Source organism: Rhinopithecus roxellana, chromosome 1, assembly GCF_007565055.1.
Source record: "Rhinopithecus roxellana isolate Shanxi Qingling chromosome 1, ASM756505v1, whole genome shotgun sequence".
Lineage (NCBI taxonomy): Eukaryota > Metazoa > Chordata > Mammalia > Primates > Cercopithecidae > Rhinopithecus > Rhinopithecus roxellana.
In genome coordinates this window covers 186,735,326-186,753,662 of record NC_044549.1, presented here as the reverse complement: position 1 = coordinate 186,753,662, position 18,337 = coordinate 186,735,326, and the positions used below count along the sequence as shown (strand labels likewise).

Here is an 18,337-nt window from a genome sequence, read left to right as displayed (position 1 = left end):
AAGGCTGGTTCAACATTCGCAAATCAATAAACGTAATCCAGCATATAAACAGAACCAAAGACAAGAACCACATGATTATCTCAATAGATGCAGAAAAGGCTTTTGACAAAATTCAACAGCCCTTCATGCTAAAAACGCTCAATAAATACGGTATTGATGGAACGTACCTCAAAATAATAAGAGCTATTTATGACAAACCCACAGCTAATATCATTCTGAATGGGCAAAAACTGGAAAAATTCCCTTTGAAAACTGGCACAAGACAGGGATGCCCTCTCTCACCACTCCTATTCAACATAGTGTTGGAAGTTCTGGCTAGGGCAATCAGGCAAGAGAAAGAAATCAAGGGTATCCAGTTAGGAAAAGAAGAAGTCAAATTGTCCCTGTTTGCAGATGACATGATTGTATATTTAGAAAACCCCATTGTCTCAGCCCAAAATCTCCTTAAGCTGATAAGCAACTTCAGCAAAGTCTCAGGATACAAAATTAATGTGCAAAAATCACAAGCATTCTTATACACCAGTAACAGACAAGCAGAGAGCCAAATCAGGAATGAACTTCCATTCACAATTGCTTCAAAGAGAATAAAATACCTAGGAATCCAGCTTACAAGGGATGTAAAGGACCTCTTCAAGGAGAACTACAAACCACTGCTCAGTGAAATCAAAGAGGACACAAACAAATGGAAGAACATACCATGCTCATGGACAGGAAGAATCAATATTGTGAAAATGGCCATACTGCCCAAGGTTATTTATAGATTCAATGCCATCCCCATCAAGCTACCAATGAGTTTCTTCACAGAATTGGAAAAAACTGCTTTAAAGTTCATATGGAACCAAAAAAGAGCCCGCATTGCCAAGACAATCCTAAGTCAAAAGGACAAAGTTGGAGGCGTCACGCTACCTGACTTCAAACTATACTACAAGGCTACAGTAACCAAAACAGCATGGTACTGGTACCAAAACAGAGATATAGACCAATGGAACAGAACAGAGCCCTCAGAAATAATACCACACATCTAAAGCCATCTGATCTTTGACAAACCTGAGAGAAACAAGAAATGGGGAAAGGATTCCCTATTTAATAAATGGTGCTGGGAAAATTGGCTAGCCATAAGTAGAAAGCTGAAACTAGATCCTTTCCTTACCCCTTATACGAAGATTAATTCAAGATGGATTAGAGACTTAAATGTTAGACCTAATACCATAAAAACCCTAGAAGAAAATCTAGGTAGTACCATTCAGGACATAGGCATGGGCAAGGACTTCATGTCTAAAACACCAAAAGCAACGGCAGCAAAAGCCAAAATTGACAAATGGGATCTAATTAAACTAAAGAGCTTTTGCACAGCAAAAGAAACTACCATCAGAGTGAACAGGCAACCTACAGAATGGGAGAAAATTTTTGCAACCTACTCATCTGACAAAGGGCTAATATCCAGAATCTACAAAGAACTCAAACAAATCTACAAGAAAAAAACAAACAACCCCATCAAAAAGTGGGGAAAGGATATGAACAGACATTTCTCAAAAGAAGACATTCATACAGCCAACAGACACATGAAAATATGCTCATCGTCATTCGCCATCAGAGAAATGCAAATCAAAACCACAATGAGATACCATCTCACACCAGTTAGAATGGCAATCATTAAGAAGTCAGGAAACAACAGGTGTTGGAGAGGATGTGGAGAAATAGGAACACTTTTACACTGTTGGTGGGATTGTAAACTAGTTCAACCATTATGGAAAACAGCATGGCAATTCCTCAAGGATCTAGAACTATATGTACCATATGACCCAGCCATCCCACTACTGGGTAAATACCCAAAGGATTATAAGTTATTCTACTACAAAGACACATGCACACGTATGTTTATTGCGGCACTATTCACAATAGCAAAGACTTGGAATCAACCCAAATGTCCATCTGTGACAGACTGGATTAAGAAAATGTGGCACATATACACCATGGAATACTATGCAGCCATAAAAAAGGATGAGTTTGCGTCCTTTGTAGGGACATGGATGCAGCTGGAAACCATCATTCTTAGCAAACTATCACAAGAAGAGAAAACCAAACACCGCATGTTCTCACTCATAGGTGGGAACTGAACAATGAGATCACTTGGACTTGGGAAGGGGAACATCACACACTGGGGCCTATCATGGGGAGGGGGGAGGAGGGAGGGATTGCATTGGGGAGTTATACATGATATAAATGATGAATTGATGGGTGCTGACGAGTTGATGGGTGCAGCACACCAACATGGCATAAGTATACATATGTAACAAACCTGCACGTTATGCACATGTACCCTAGAACTTAAAGTATAATAAAAAAAAAAATGTAATTTCTTTTTTAGTTGAACTTTGGAAGCATACAACTACTTTACATAATTGTAAAAGGAAGTTAAGGTAAAAAACCCTAAAAATGGAGAATAGAATGAAACAAGTCAATGTAAATATTCATGGCCAGTTGTCACAAACAGGAAATATTCCAAGTAAGTTTAAAATGCAATAAATTTGACACCACCTCCCAAGTGGGATACACCCCAAGGACAAAATGTCTTTAGTAATTATGACGTGGGCAATGGGGTTTGTACCGTTATTCTGGGACCATCAAGCATTAGTGTGAAATAAAGCCAGTGCACCACATGTGAAGGCTGAGAGGATATTTGCGCTGCCTCCCAGCAGGCTGGTCTGTGGCCAGTACTGGGTACTCACGCAGGGCAGAGGGAAGCGCAGGTTGGTCAGATCCAGCCCCTTCTTCACAGGCACAGTCACACGGTTAGGCAGCACCAGGTGGGCAGCAATGAGGTCCTCCAGCAGGCTGTCGGACACCTCACTGGACACAAGGCAGGACCAGCTGTGGAGGGGTGCCACTGCCTCCCCCATGCCACCTGCCACTCCATCCCTAGTAGAAACCAGGAGCCCAGCCTGGTAGGGTGGGCCCCACCTAGAGAACAGCCCTGACCCCACTTGCCTGGGTAGGGGTGGGTGTGCCTATACATCGTGACAGCCCCTGACATTCTATCTCAGCAGCAGTCCTCCCACCTACATGTCCCTGACTCCCTCTGTCTCCAGGCTACTTTGTTCTTGGAGGTCACACAGCACGGTGGCTAAGAGCAAGGTTGATGCCTGTGTTAGAATCTCAGCTCCACCACCGACTAGCTGTGTGGCCTTGGCAAGTCACTAACCTCTCTGGGCCTCAGCATCCTCACCTCTAACCTGGGGCTAAAAATGCATGTTCCTGGGGTTGTTTGTTGCTTGACTCCACCTCCTGGTACTGGGGGTCAGGGATGGTGCCTGGAACAGGGCTGGCACGGTGTAAATGCTCAGTAAATACTTTTTGAATAAAAGAACGCATGCCTGGATTCCCTTTGTCCAGTGTGGGTGAGATCCATGCAGATGTCAGTGAATGAGTGAGTCAGCGGCCCTCCCGAGCCTGACGAGCCAGCTGGTGCCAGCCCTGGCCAGTCCAACTGTCCCTTCCTCTTGGGGAGGTGTGTCCAATAGGGCTGGTGCCCTTCTCTGCTCCTCTCATGGGGCCTGGGGCTCTGAGAGGAGCCTTCACTTGCCCCCCGATGGCGAGCTCTCTAGGACCAGCTGCTCCTCACTGGCCTCTGCTGTGACAGTGCCCCTTCCATGCCTATGTTTGTGACCACGGTCAGGGGAAGTCACATAGGCTTCTCACCACACATTTGGTTTGGGAGGGGTACAGTGAGGAAAAAAGGAGGACACTCGTGTGTCCACACCCAATGTGCTGCCACCACACAGCTGAGTGTCCTCCGAGGGACCCAAGGCAGAGGAACCAGGCTCCCCTTTTACGAGGAAGAGCCCAGAGAGGTGAAGCAACTTCTCCACATTCACTCAGTTGCTAAGTGACAGAGCCAGGAGCTGGCTGCCTCTGGTTCCACAGCCACACAGCCTCCCCTCGGACCACATCTCAGCAGACACAGCCACTCTCCCCTGCACCAGGACGGGGACCTGAACGTCAGCCCAACATTCAGCAAAGGACTTCTTGCCTACTACATGGGTGTGTGTGTGTGTGTGTGGTGTGGGTGGGGTTGTGCTGGCACAGTGCACACCCACAGAGGCCACACAACACCGTTAGCCTCCCACTCCCACTCCCACTTCAAACAGACCAGTGCATCTCCCTCTGCAGGGAGCACCAGGAGGGAAGGCACCACCATCGCTCAGCTCCCATCACTGGCTGCAGAGCCCTGGAGGCCCCCACACTTACGATCTCCCTCGAGGCTCTCCCAGGCACCTACTTTATTCCCGGTGCATCCAGCAGGTTGGTCAGGCCAGTCCAGTTGATCTGTAGGTGCTTCAGGGGCAGAGGGAAGCTATTAGTCTGGAAAGGGCTGGGAGCCCAGGGCTGAGAACCCCCTGCCAAGAGCCTCACACCCACGTGCATGGAGAACCCAGCCTGCCGGGGTGGGGGTTTGGGGGAAAGCAGGCAGAGCACCCTCTGCCAGGGTGTCAGGCAGGCAAGGCCACCTTCCCAGCCCAGCTCAAGCATCTAGCGGTATTGAGGGCCCAGGCCTCAGTTCAGGATGGGGCAGGGGTTGTGGAACCTGCTGCTTCCTGGGTAGAACCCCCATAGGAGTGGGATTGTCCACATGGCCACAGGCTGGTCTGGACTTTGACAACTCTGAGTTTGAGCCTCGGCTCCAATTCAGACCGTCTGTGTGACCTTCTCTGAGCTTAGCTGCCTCATCTTGGGGAGGGCAGAGTCTAGCTCAAGCTGCCTTAAGGATTAAATGAGATAAGGAGTGTGACTGCCCAGGTCTCGGTGGGCTTGGACAATGTCCATTCTTGGGCTCAAACCCAATGTCTAGGGCCCAGCAGACCAGTGCCTACTCCCAGGGAGCAGCAGGCTTACCGCAGTCCCTGGGACTCACCGGCTTCTGAAGGAAGAACACAGTCACGGCTCCCACAAAGGGCTTGTCCACTAGCAGGGGCTCCAGGATGACCCGCAGGGTGCCCTGCAACTGGATAGGCAGAGGGCCCGTGAGGGGCCCAGGCCTCCTTTCTCCCCATGCCTGCTGGGCTCAGCTGAGGCCATCTGCTGCCTCATTTCATGCCCATGCTGCCCCACGTCAGGACCACCTGCCGCAGGCCGCCTGCTCTCACAGCAGGAACCATACTTAAGGTGCCGAGGCCTGGACACAGCTGCCACCTCTTGCCAGCTACCAAGGGGCCCTGAGCTGGCCCCACTGCCCTCCACAGGTGTGCTGGCCTGAGAGACCTATAGTCTTTGCCAAGTTTTGGGCTGGCCCAGTCAGCAAGGACCCAGGAATGATTTTCAGGCCCAAATCAGCTCTTCTACTCCCGCTGAGAGTTATTTTCACCTCCTGGGTCCACCTCAGTCTCTAAGCAATGGCTTTCCATCGCTACATGAACACCACCTCTCTCCTCACCAGGCAGCCAAAGCCTCTCCAGGGCCTCTGCAGTCAGATGAGGCTGGGGGTCTCTAGAGTACAGTAGTGGGTTGGTGAAGCCCCGCCACCACTTCCTGGCCGTGTGACCCTCAGGCCTACAGCTCCTCTGTAGTCACCATCCTCTGTGTTTAGTGTCGCCACCGCCTTCTGCAGCCTACTCTGGCATGACCCGGCTTCCCCTTCCCTGATCCCCACCCTGGGGGCTGGAAGAGAGGCAGCCCCACCGGGCTCCACCCACCTGGATCCCGTTCACACCAGCCTGAATCTTCTGCAGCTCCACACTGATCTCACAGTCCCCGATGTAGCTGAAATGGGGGGTGGAGAAGGAAGGTGGGGAGGAGGGACAGGTCCACCTGCTCAGAGAGGTTGGAAAACTTGCCCAGTGTCACACAGCCTGAGCCCAGGCAGCCAGCTGCCAGCCCTGAGCTCTGTGTACTGGGCACATGGCCTAGTAGCCTCAGCCTTTCTCAGCTCTGCTCAGACCTGACCCAGACCCTGATCCAAGCCCAGACCCCAGGAGGCAGCCGCTGTGCACCCCTGCATTCAGGTATCCCAGGCGTATCCTCATCTCTGACCATGACAGCAGTGACTCTAGGCACTCACCTCACCCCACGATACCCTGAAGATGAAAAGGAGGGGCTCTTGATAAACACACTGCCCACCTTTCCACCCCTGCTGTCCCCCGTCCCATCTCTGCCCAGGTGTCTTTCATGGGGACACAGAAGCAGCCCCCACTGCATACATCCCAAGTGCTGCTGGGGCTGGTGGGCAAAGGTAACAAAGCCTCAGGCTTCAGTACAGAAGCCCGAGTCCATCCAGTGGCTCTCGCCAGGTGATGGGCACAGGGAGCCCAGAATGGGTGCCCTTGAGGGTCAAGATCAGCAGATCCTGTGAAAGCACTGAAGGAGACTCGGGAGGGAGAGGGCAGCCAGCACACACGTGCAGGGCACAGGCAGAGGAGCCCAATGTCACAAGTTGTGCAAAAACTGAGTGCCTCTTGAAAGGGCAGGAGTGAGCCAGACAGGGGAAATGGGGACCCTGGGAGCTGCCTGGGCAGCTGAGTGGGCCACACAACCTCGATGTGCCCTATTTCTACAAGGATCTCGTGGCACAGCCCCAGGGGTTGGGAGCACCTCATAGCCTGTCACCATCCCAACACACTTGGGACCAGCCCCCAAATGGGGACAGGTGGTCCGAAGAACTGGCTCCTATCTTCCCAACATGCTGTCAGTGCCAGCCTCTAGGCTAAGGACAGAATGAGACATGGGAAAGGAAGGGCAACACTCTGGATCCTCAGAAGTTCATCCTTTGTCTTTTTAGTGCAAATCTTGCCACTTCCAGGAAGGCTTCCTGGACTGAATCCCCCTTCTTCCTGACTCACTCCCATTATGAACCTCATTTCAAAGAGATATCCTTGCCCAACCCCCTGAACTAGTCGCTTATGTGTCTTTGCATTCTCTATTTTCCTGAGGTGCCGCAGAGCCCAGGTCTCCAGCTGACCTCTCACAGCCTGTGCTTAGAGCTCCCTGGGCCTCACCATGAATCCTCACATCTTCTTGTCACACTTGCTCCCACCAGACACATCCTCTCTGAGGCAGCTGGTCTGACCCTCCAAGTGACCAGCCCTGGCTTCTAAGAAAGCTCTGCTGCCCAGTACTTGGAACGCAGAGTATGCCAGGGGATGGGAGAAGCTGGGAGGAGGGGAGCGTCCTGTGAGGGGTTGTACATCCCAAGTCAGAGTGTATATATACTACTCCATCTTCAAACTGGCTGTTCCCAGAGTGTCCCCTTCACACCCTGAAACCCATACCCGGCCCGATAGAGCTCACCAGATCTGCAGGTCCACAGTCACACGCCTTCGATTGCACTTGTTAGTATGTGCCTTGACACCGTTGACCCTGGGGCACTGGAAGAAATGCCAACAGGGCTAGGTCAGACGCTTCTTGTAGCAGGGGACAGCTGCCAGCCCTTCCCCCGGCACTGGGCTTTATCAGCAACAAGTATGACCACCAGGATGAGGCACAGACATGTAAATCTATCCTGCAGCCCGGAGACATCCCTCCCTAGAATGTGCCCCTCCTTTCTCTCCCTTCCTGCCACTACTCACACAACCACAGAGTGGCCCTGAGGCCAGGCCTGTTGTTCATGCCCGATAGCAAACTCTGGAAGTGGGTCCTTTCCCTTTACACGTGAGGAAACTGGAGCTTAGAGAAGTCAAGTCACTGGCCCCACAGCACAGGGTGGAGCTGGGCATAGGCATGGGAACTGGAGGAAGCTGGCAGTACTCACGGGTGTTAATGAACGCCTATGGCAGCTGAAAAAAATAATGTTTATGGGTGTGTGAAGAAAGGGCGTGTGGTGAGTGCACTGGGTCCTGGCCAAGCCCAGGAGGGTCGTGTGAGGAGTCCTCTGTGACCCCACAATGGAGAGGAGGGGACATGTGGGGAGTGGGAGAGCAGAGGGGAGGAGGGAGGGGCCAGGACATGAAGAGCGCTGAATGCCAGGATTAGGAAGCAGGTGTTTCTCCTGCAGGCCTGGGACATCTGTTCAGCCTACAGCGCTCCCCTCCAGGTTCTTCTGATGTGGTAAATATCATTTCTTAGGATTGCTTGCCAGCAGTGCTGCATCCCATAGACCAAAGGTCCGTAATCTTTTTGGCACCAGGGACCAGTTTCTTGGAAGACAATTTTTCCACAGACCGGGGGTGGGGTGGGAAATGGTTTTGGGATGAAACGGTTCCACCTCAGATCATCGGGCATTAGAGTCTCATAAGGAGTGCGCAACGTAGATCCTTCACATGCACAGTTCACAGTAGGGTTTGTGCTCCTATGAGAATATGATGCTGCTGCTGATCTGACGGGAGGCGGAGCTCAGGCGGCAATGCTCGTCCTGGCTGCTGACCTCCTGGTGTGTAGCCTGGTACTGAGAGTTGGGGACCCCTGCCATAGATACAACCACCAGAGGAGCAGCCTGGCTGAGCAAGCTCTGCTGTGAACACAGCACTCTGCAAGCTTCTTGGCTCTTAGCCTGCTGAATTCTTCAAAAGCCAACTGAGCCATCACCGTTTCCTGGAAGTCTTCCCTGACTCCCACAGCCCCTCCACACCTCCATTTCTGAGCTCGCATTCCTCTGCCATCATGCATGCATATACTGCCATGTTGTAATCCACAGGTTGATATGTCCCTCCCACAGAAGGGGTGCAGCCACACCCAGCTCTATAATGCCTAGCACACAGCACGTGCTCAGTAAGTCACAGGTGAATGAAACAAGCAATGAATGCATGAACCAACAGATGCTGGCACAAGCCAGTTTGAGTGGCAGAAATCCCAATCTCCAGGGCTCAGGCCTGCCTAATCCACCCCTGCCCAGGGGCTAGCCAGGCAGGGCTGGCAGACAGCTCTCAGCAGGCTGGCCTGTACTTGGACACCTGCTCGTTGCTGGGAAGACCAGATGCCAATGCCTCTCATTTACTTGGTCACAGTGGTCTCTGGCTGGGGGATACATTTTGGATGATCAAAAGACTCAAGTCACTGGGGGCACTTCGAGGCAGGAGGAGTAGGGCACCAAGGCTGAAACATGAAACAGGAAGCCCAGTCTAGACAGGGACCATGACATTAGGTGTGCTGACACAAACTTCGTTGGCCACAGACCATTTCATCCTGGGACACCTGCTGATCTTCACAGAACTAGCATGGACTTGTGACACTGAGTGACCTAACAGCCAATTAGTGGAGAATATAAAGCGCTTGGCAGCACCGACTACCCAAACCGTGAGCATGTGGTCACCGGCACTGAGGTTAGCAACTATGATTTCTATCTTTCTATCTGTCTGGCTACCACCATGGCATGTCTTCAAAGTTTTCCTTAAGAAAAGTGGAAATACCTCCCACCTCTCCTTTCTGTTCCCTCTGAGCCAGGCTTCCTTGGAACCTGGGGAGATGGTGGTACAGGGATATGGAGGAAGGGCGTCCACTGAGGCTGACAGGCTGGGAAATGCAGGTGGTGTTGGTGGTGGTGGGGGTGTCCCCTTGTAAGGTCTAGTGGGATCTCTGCAGTCATATGACTGGCCTGGATGGGGGAAAGGTAGGAGGAGAGGGGACAGAGAAAAGACTGCACAGCCAGTCCAGGCTGACCCTCCCGAGACACACCCACCTTCTGTCCAAAGTAGAGCTTGGTAAAGGTAAAGGTCCTCAGGTGGATGCTCTTCTCCCGGATCTTGGGCTCAAGTTTCTCCCGGAACTTGCTTTCCATGATCATGCTCAGGTAGGGCCAGGTCTGAGAGATGATCTGTGAAGACGGGAAGAGGCCCTTGGTAGTCAGGTCTATACTCCCACCGCAGACCCAGAGCTGCATGGGACAAGGTCCTGATTCCCTGCAGCCTGGTCTTGGGGTGGGGTTTCCTATGCTGCAGCACTCACCTGCCTGCCTGCCCACCCATCTGCTCACCTGTTCATCTGTCTGTCCTTCAAACATCTGATAACCACAGCCGTGGTTCCCACTGCCATGCAGACAGGACCCCAAGATTTGGTGCTATTCTGCAGAGCACCATGAAATATTCACTACATTTAATATTAGGAAGCCCTTTAGTTCTGTGCTAAGACATGACCTCGTTCTACACTGTGGTTTAAACAAAAAGTAGTAGATGCAAGAAGTTTAAGAACAAAATTACAGAAAGAAAGTTAAATTGTTTCCTGTGGATTTAATTTTCCAGCAATCAGAAAAGGCAGCCTTTGCCCGATTTCTGCAGCAGAATGACTCACTGTGCTGGTTTGGGAACCAAGTGCAGGACCTGAGGAGAAGGAAGATGGCAGAGACAGAGGAGGATGGTGGAAATCAGAGGGGAATGGAGGCAGGGCCAGCCAGCAGGTACATGCTGTTTGGGGCAAGTCTTCTCCATCATCTTTTTTTTTCTTAAATGGAGTTTTGCTCTTGTTGCCCAGGCTGGAGTGCGGTGGCACGTCCTCAGCTCACTGCAACCTCCAACTCCTGATTCAAGTGATTCTCCTGCCTCAGCCTCCCAAGTAGTTGAGATTACAGGTGCCTCCCACCACACCTGGTGAATTTTTTTTTTTTTTTTAGTAGAGTTGGGGTTTCACCATGTTGCCCAGACTGGTCTTGAACTCCTGGCCTCAAGTGATCTGTCCACCTTGGCCTCTCAAAGTGCTGGGATTACAGGCGTGAGCCACGGCGCCTGGCCTTCTTTTTTCTTTTAAGACAAGGTCTCACTCTGTCACCCAGGCTGGAGTGCAGTGGCATGATTACAGCTGACTGCAGCCTCGACCTCCCCGGATTAGGTGATCTCCCACCACAGCCTCCTGGGTGGCTGGGACTACAAGCGTGCACCACCACACCTGGCTTTTTAATGTTTTTGTAGAGATAGGGTCCCCTTGTGTTACCCGAGCTGATGGATGTTGATCCAAGATTGCTATTTTCACATTACCAGAAGTGTCACTGCTGAGTGCATCAAAAAGCATTCCCTAGCCAGGCACGGTAGCACACACCTGGGTACCAACTTCCTTGGGAAGCTGAGGCAGGAGGATTGTTTCAGCCCAGAAGTTCAAGGCCAGCTTGGGCAACATAGCAAGATGCCATCTCAAAAACAACAGCAGCAAAAATAAAACAGAGAACATTCTCAGCCTCTGGGTGAATTTGGAAGAAGCAGGTTGCTGCTTTAAGAGGAGTGACTGGGTTTCTGGGGATTCATGCAGGACCCAGTGCCTCTGGGGCAAACCTTGCAGAGCTCCTTCTGCACTACGTTAGCTGGCTCATGGATCTCTGCCTGTGTTTCGTCTTTTCTTTCAGTAATACACAGAGGCCTACACAAAGCATTGGAGATACAAGACTGTATCTTTCCTGTGGGCTTGGGCTGCAGTTTAAATATGCATGTCCTTCCTCCATGTGCCCCTTCCAAAGCCATCACTAGAGGAGGCTAAAGGCTGTGAGATTCTAGGGCTCACTGTTCCCATCTCTCTCAAAGGCCTCTCCAAACCCCAGGTTCTACTTCCTCGGGTCTGATCTCATCTTCCTGTCTCTCTGGTTTGTCACTGGCCAAGTGCCTCCTGAGTATAAAGCTCGTTAGGACATACTCAGTGCCCTAGTATGTGGTTTTCCTACACAACTGTCTCTGTCTCTCCATCCAAGACAAAGGTGGGAGCCTCATATCCCAACAGTCTTATATCTCCAATGCCTTATGTAGGCCTCTGTGTATTACTGAAAGAAAGACGTAATGCAGGCAGAGATCCATGAGCCAGCTAACACAGTGCAGAAGGAACTCTACAAGGTTTGCCCCAGAGGCACTGGGTCCTGCATGAATCCCCAGAAACCCAGTCACTCCTCTTAAAGCAGCAACCTGCCTCTTCCAAATTTACCCAGAGGCTGAGAATGTTCTCTGTTCTTTTTTTGTTGCTGTTTTTGACATGGAGTCTTGCTATGTTGCCCAAGCTGGCCTTGAACTCCTGGGCTGAAGCAATCCTCCTGCCTCAGCCTCCCAAGGAATTGGTACCCTGGTGTGTGCTACCATGGCCTGCTAGGGAATGCTTTTTGATGCACTCAGCAGTGACACTTCTGGTAATCTGAAAATAGCAATCTTGGATCAATATCCATCAGGAAGTCCTTTCATATACCTAACCTAAGTCATTCCTGCTACGGGCTAAGCCTCCTCCCAGAGGCAAGGTTTGTATTAGAAAAATTCCTCAGTCAGGAGACTTGAGATGGGGGCTGCCATGGAGCCCTCACAGTTAGGGACAGGTCTGGGCAGATCAGGGAGGGGAAAGCCTCCGGTTAGTCCTCTGTGAAGTCGGGATTCCTGCTGGGGAGGGCTCAGCCAGGGGTCATCATCCAGCAGGGGCCTCCTTGGGACATCTGGCAGCAGAGCCCAAGGGGAGTTCCCAGGAGTGACCTAACAGCAATTACAGTAGTGACGTCAGTGAATCGAGCCAGGGCGAGGACTCTAATTATTCCCATTTTACGGATAAGGAAACCAGCTCAGAGGCGTTAGGCAGTCTGCCCAAGATTGCGCAGCAATGGTGTTGGATCTAGGCAGGAAACCAGGCGGTGTCCAGAAGCTGTTGTCTAACTGATGTCTTCCTCTCCCTAGGAAAGTACAGCTCCACGACCTGGTGGGCCAGTGGGGATTGTACTTTTCTCTATACCTCTCTGTATTTTCTAACTTTTCTGCTGTGACCACATATTAATTTAAATTTGTTGTTGTTGTTAACAAAAGCAAGCCATCCTGGTGAAAGAAGAGGGACAGGGAGCATCCCTGCCCGCCTCAGGCAAGGGAACTGCCGCCAGGCCCCCATCAGGCTGCTGGAGGCTGGTGTGCCTCCGGCCCTGCTAGGCCCTGCCAGCGGCCTTACCTTGTTGGCCCACTCGACCCGCTCCACGTCCGGGAAGTGGATCTAGGAAAGAAACCCCGAGGGGAAGTTAGACTTGAAGCCGCACACCCCCTGGGAACCAAGCAAGCCAGCCTGGCGGGTTCCCCATTCCGCCCACGCGCTGCGCCTCACCCCTTCCTCCCCGCTGCCTCCAAGTGTGCTCTCAGAGTCACAAGTGTGCTCTCAGCACCCACTGGGCGCCCAGCCCCTGGCAACTCAGATCCGGTCCTGCCCTCAAATAGTGCATCATCCGGTGGAGCAGGCAGCAAATCAACAGACAACGAGCTGGCACTGATTCCGCAGTGCAGCCCAGCTCCAAGGCTCGCGTGGGCGTTTCTGGGCACGCGGTGGCAGGCAAGGCAGGACTCCATACGGTTTCACCCCTCCCCTCCACCCCAGCCCCACACCTAGACCGAGGTGGGAGAGGACATGGAAGGCGAGGAGGAAAGGGAGGGCTGGAAACTGCTGGTTTGCACACGCAAGTAAGTCCCCACTCCTGGGGAAGCACAGGACACCCAACGTGGATGCCTCCAGGGTAACACTCAGGTCGCTCCTTGCAAATTCCATCCCCCTTACTCGTTTCAATGACACAAACAATATGTAGTCTCCGTAGAAAAATTAGAAAATGCAAAAATCAGCTAAACAAAAACAGTATTAGGGAAATCTACCATCCAATGACACCTACTTAACAGCCTGATGTTTTCACGGACAACTCGGGAGCAGGGTGCTGTGCGGCGCCCCTCCCAACTCTGCCCACCTTGGCTCCCAGAAGCCCCTCCCAAGCCTCCTCCCTTCCCCTTAGGCCCTTCCTATGGTCACACAGCTTCCAACTATGGGGTCACAACCCCTAGCTACTCCAGCTCCACTTGCTGGGTGAACCCCAGTGTGGGAAGGGGGAACAGTGGAAGGTGAGTGGAGGGACAGTCCTGTTGGCTGACCTGGGCATGACATAATTCTGAGAGTGCTTAATCCCCCTCCAGGAGTCTGTCCCTGCTTCTGTCTGCTGAGCTTCTCATTCCCCCAGGGGTTTTCTTACAGAGGAGTGGGCGTGGACATGTACAGGGTACCTGCACAAAACACTGACACCAAAACAGCAGCCACAGCCATCACTGTGGCCACTCCCCAAGTGCCCTGAGCATGAGGCTGGTTTGGGGTCAGATTCAGAGTGGGCCTGGGACCACCCACGGTGGGGAAAGGGCCTGCCTCCTCTATCTGGGAGCTCAGAAGGGCCATTGTCCTGGGACTAAGTAGAGGTGTCCCTGCAATTCACACACCTACTGCGCACCTACCAAGTGCCAGGTCCTCCGCCAGCTTTGGGGTTGCCCTAAAGATTCAAACACATGCCCTGGCCTGCAGCACTCGCCCAGGATCACAGCCATTCCCAAAGTGGGGGACAGAGAAATTCAATTCTCCTGGAACAGTTAAACAGCCTTGATTGGTCAGAGGAGTCCAGTGCTTCTGAGACTCTTGGGACACCATTCTCCCATTCTCTCTTGGAATACTATTCTCCCAGCCTCAGTTTCCCTTGCTCTGGGCAGTGGCCTATACTAACTCAGAAAAGTTTATATTCCCAGGTACGGAAGAGAAAACGTGGCCTGGTTCCCAGAGGTGCAGCTGGCCCAGCCCACAGAAACACAAGAGATCGATGCGGGAAGGAATTGTGGGGAGCGTGGGCAGGAGCTCGGTTCAATGGGGGTGATGCTGCCTGCTCAGCACACATTCGCTGCAGCTACCCTGGGTCAGGTCTCAGCTGGGAACCAGGCAAATGGGAGGCAAGACCTTTCCATTGCTTCCTATTACACTGTCCGGTACTAAAGAAGAAACTCCTGCACATGAGCCTAGAGAGGAGACCCAGCTCATGTCATGGCCTCATCGCCCCCTCCCGCTAGTCCCTTTCAATCCAACCACCTTTACCTTTTCTGTTCCTACCAAAGGACTGCATGTGCCATACTGTGTGTCTGAAACAGTCCTCCCTGCTCCCCGTTGATTGATTCATTCGTCACTATCTTAGACTTCACTTGCAGGAAGCCTCTCTGGGTCTCCCAAGTTGGGGATAAGTGAGGTGCCTGCTGGTTCTCCACTGCAGCATTTGATACACTTTACTACAGCTGCCTGGTCTTGCTGCCTACCTCCCTACACACTGGAAGCTCTAGGAGGGCTTCAAAAAAAAAAAACAAAAAAACAAAAAAGAGCAACAGAATGACCAAGATCCACACTGATTAAGCTGTCATGGTTTCTCTCAATTACCCACACCTGTATTTGCGGCTCCTACACACTGGAAGCTGTAGGAGGGCTGACTGGGCCTCACCCCTATTAAGACCTGTTTCTAACATATGAAGGTCCTGATAAATATTTGTGGAATGAATGAATGAAGCATGGTTCTTACCCTCAAGGAACTCACAGGCAGGCAACTAACAGATCACCCTGATACAGAATCATTACTAAGGTGGGAAGAGGGAACATCCTCAGAGGAACCTGCTGACCTCGCCAGTAGCTGTCCTCCTTCCAGCCCAAGCATCACACTTCCCATCTCACACCCTTGGCCCGGGTTGTTTTGTGACTTCAGGAGCTGAGTAGTTCTGATCTCTAGACCCCAAAAGGTGATCCTGCTTGGTGGGTCCAACCCTGGCCACTCTTGGGAGTTGGTCAAATGAAGATTCCTGAGCTGCCTCATGCCACTGAATCAGAGTATATCAGGGTGGGGCTCACCAACTTATTTTTCACAAGCTCCTGGTATGATGCTGGAGTTCAGTCAGGGTTGGGATCAATGACCAGCCGACCCCTTGCGTCAGGGTGACCCACATGCATCCTGAAAATGTAGGAAGCAAGGCCAGGAATTGTGTCTCATGCCTATAATCCCAGCACTTTGGGAGGCCAAGGCAGTTGGATCACTTGAGCCCAGGAGTTTGAGACCAGCCTGGCCAACGTGGCGAAACTCCATCTCTACTAAAAAATATAAAAATTAGGTGTGCATGGTGGCACACACCTGTAATCCCAGCTACTCAGGAAGCTGAGGCACAAGAATTGCTTGAACCCTGGAGGCACAGGTTGCAGTGAGTCGAGATCACACCACTGCACTCCAGCCTGGGCCACAGAGTGAGACTCCATCTCAAAAAAAAAAAAAAAAAAAAAGAGCAACAGAATGACCAAAGCCCACACCGACTAAGCTGTCATGGTTTCTCTGGATTACCCACACCTGAGGCTTCTCACCAAGAGGCTCCTTCATGGATGAGTCTGAACCCCCTGAAGAGAGCAACAATTCAGTCCAAGAAAATAAGAGACCACAAGTCCCCTACCCTGCCTAGGGACCTGAAGGCCCTCCCACAGCCTGAATCTCAGCACCTGCCTTCACTCCCAGTGAGCCGAGGTGCAAGAGCCAGACCACATTCCTCGTGACTGCCCCTCAGTTTGGAGCAGGGGATGAAATCATAGAGACTAATTCTTGGGGAGCAATGACATCCTCAGTGCTTTCCCATTTTGACATCGACAGATCAATCTATTTTTCCATTATAATTGGTCATTTTTGGAACTTGAAGAAATCTTTACCCACCCCACATTCTCAAAGTTACTCTGGATTTTTGTCTATTGGCTTTCATGTTGAGGTCTTTAATCTCTCTGGATTTTTTTACATAGGGTGAGACAAAGATACAATTTTTTCTCCCTCCATACTTTCACTAAGGCAATCTTCAACCAACATATAAAAAAAATTCTATCTTTTTCCTCGACTTGTGAATCTACTTCACTCAAAAACTACCTCCTCATATGTACTTTGAGGTGTTTCTGGACTTGCCATTCAACTCTATCAGTCTGCCTGTTCCAGCACCACATGGTTTTCATCACTGTGTTTTTGCCAAATGACCTGGGGTAGGGTGAATCCCCTCCCCTGCTTTTGTTTTTTTTTTTTTTTCTGAGATGGAGTTTCATTTTTGTTGCCCAGGCTGGAGTGCAATGGGGTAATCTCGGCTCACTGCAACCTCCACCTCCCGGGTTCAAGCGATTCTCCAGCCTCAGCCTCCCGAGTGGCTGGGATTACAGGCACCTGCCACCACGCCTGGCTAATTTTTTGTATTTTTAGCAGAGACAGGGTTTCAGCATGTTGGCCAAGCTGATCTTGAACTCCTGAACTCCTGATCTACCAGTCTCGGCCTCCCAAAGTGTTGGGATTACAGGCATGAGCCACTACACCTGGCCGGCGATTCCCCATTTTGTTTTAGTTTTTCACACTGATTTAGATAATAGTAGGTATTTATTGTTCTGTATGAATTTTAGAATCAGCTTGTCAATCTACAAAAAAAAAATCCTTCTGAGATTTCAATTGTTATGTTTTTTAAATTATGTTAACTTGTGGGATAACTGACACAGTTAAATATTGCATCGTGAACACTATTCACATTTTCTATTCACATTTAGGATCAAACTTCAACTTTTTCTATAAAAGTCCTGTATATATATGTTTTTTAGATTACTGTGTGGAATTTCACTTTCTGGGCAACTTTGCTGAAATTTGTTAATAGTTCTAACTGTTCATTGATTCTCCCAGAACTCTTTTTCTTTGATTTAAATCTGTTGCTTTTATGTTTTTAGAGTTTATGTATTCATGAGTTTGGGGAATATCATTTATTTCCCCTTTTTGTTTTGTAATAAATGAATTCAAAGGTATAAATTTCTCTAGTTTTTGACACAATATTTTCATTGCTATTCTGCTCTCATTTTTCTATTCCCATTATGACTTCCTCTTAATGAGTTTTTAAAATAGTAATGTTTTAAAATATCTACACGTGACATTTCAATAGATACCTATTTTTGTTGTTTTCTAATAATAATTTTATTTCTTTGTGGCCTGAACAGTCTGTAGGATTGTCAATTCACTGGAATATGTTGACAATTCCTTGTGGCCTAGTACATGATTAACTTCCATGACTATACCACGTATAATCAGGTTATTAATCATGTCCTTCTAACATGCCTTATCCTTGCTTAGTCTTTGCCTGCTTCATTTATCATTTTCAGAAAGGGATGTATTAAAAGTTTCCAAGCCCAACCGCTGATTTATCTACTTCCTCATGTTGGTTGTTGATTCATATTTCACATTTATATTATGTAATACATATATGTCTGTGATTATCATCATTACTGAGTCAAGGTCTCACTGTGTCACTCAGGCTGGAATGCAGTGGTGTAATTTGGGCCTACTGCAGCCTTGACCTCCCAGGCTCAAGCAATCCTCCCACCTTAGCCTCCCAAGTAGCTAGAACTAAGAGCATGCACCACCACGCCTGGCTAATTTTTTTTTCTTTTTTTGGTAGAGACGGGGTTAGGTCATGTTACACAGGCTGGTCTCAAACTCCTGGGTTCAAGCTGTCTGCTCGCCTCGGCCTCCCGAGTAGCTGAGACTACAGGTACATGCCACCATGTCTAGCTAATTTTCTAAATTTTCTGTAGAGATGGCACTTTGCCATGTTGCCCATGCTGGTCATGAACTCCTGGGCTCAAGCCATCCACCCGCCTC

At 50.3% G+C, this 18,337-nt stretch overlaps 1 protein-coding gene across 1 annotated transcript in view; it reads right to left on the bottom strand.

The window, feature by feature from the left end:
* Positions 1 to 18,337, bottom strand: part of ESYT3 (extended synaptotagmin 3) — a 51,070-nt gene that overhangs the window by 19,444 nt on the left and 13,289 nt on the right. Inside the window, exons 2-8 of the mRNA XM_010363309.2 lie at positions 12,811 to 12,852; positions 9,605 to 9,739; positions 7,282 to 7,358; positions 5,691 to 5,757; positions 4,913 to 5,002; positions 4,280 to 4,335; positions 2,730 to 2,850 (exon numbers count right to left, since the gene is read on the bottom strand). Coding sequence (XP_010361611.1) covers positions 2,730 to 2,850; positions 4,280 to 4,335; positions 4,913 to 5,002; positions 5,691 to 5,757; positions 7,282 to 7,358; positions 9,605 to 9,739; positions 12,811 to 12,852 — 588 coding nt within the window. The remainder of the gene's footprint in view (positions 1 to 2,729; positions 2,851 to 4,279; positions 4,336 to 4,912; positions 5,003 to 5,690; positions 5,758 to 7,281; positions 7,359 to 9,604; positions 9,740 to 12,810; positions 12,853 to 18,337) is intronic.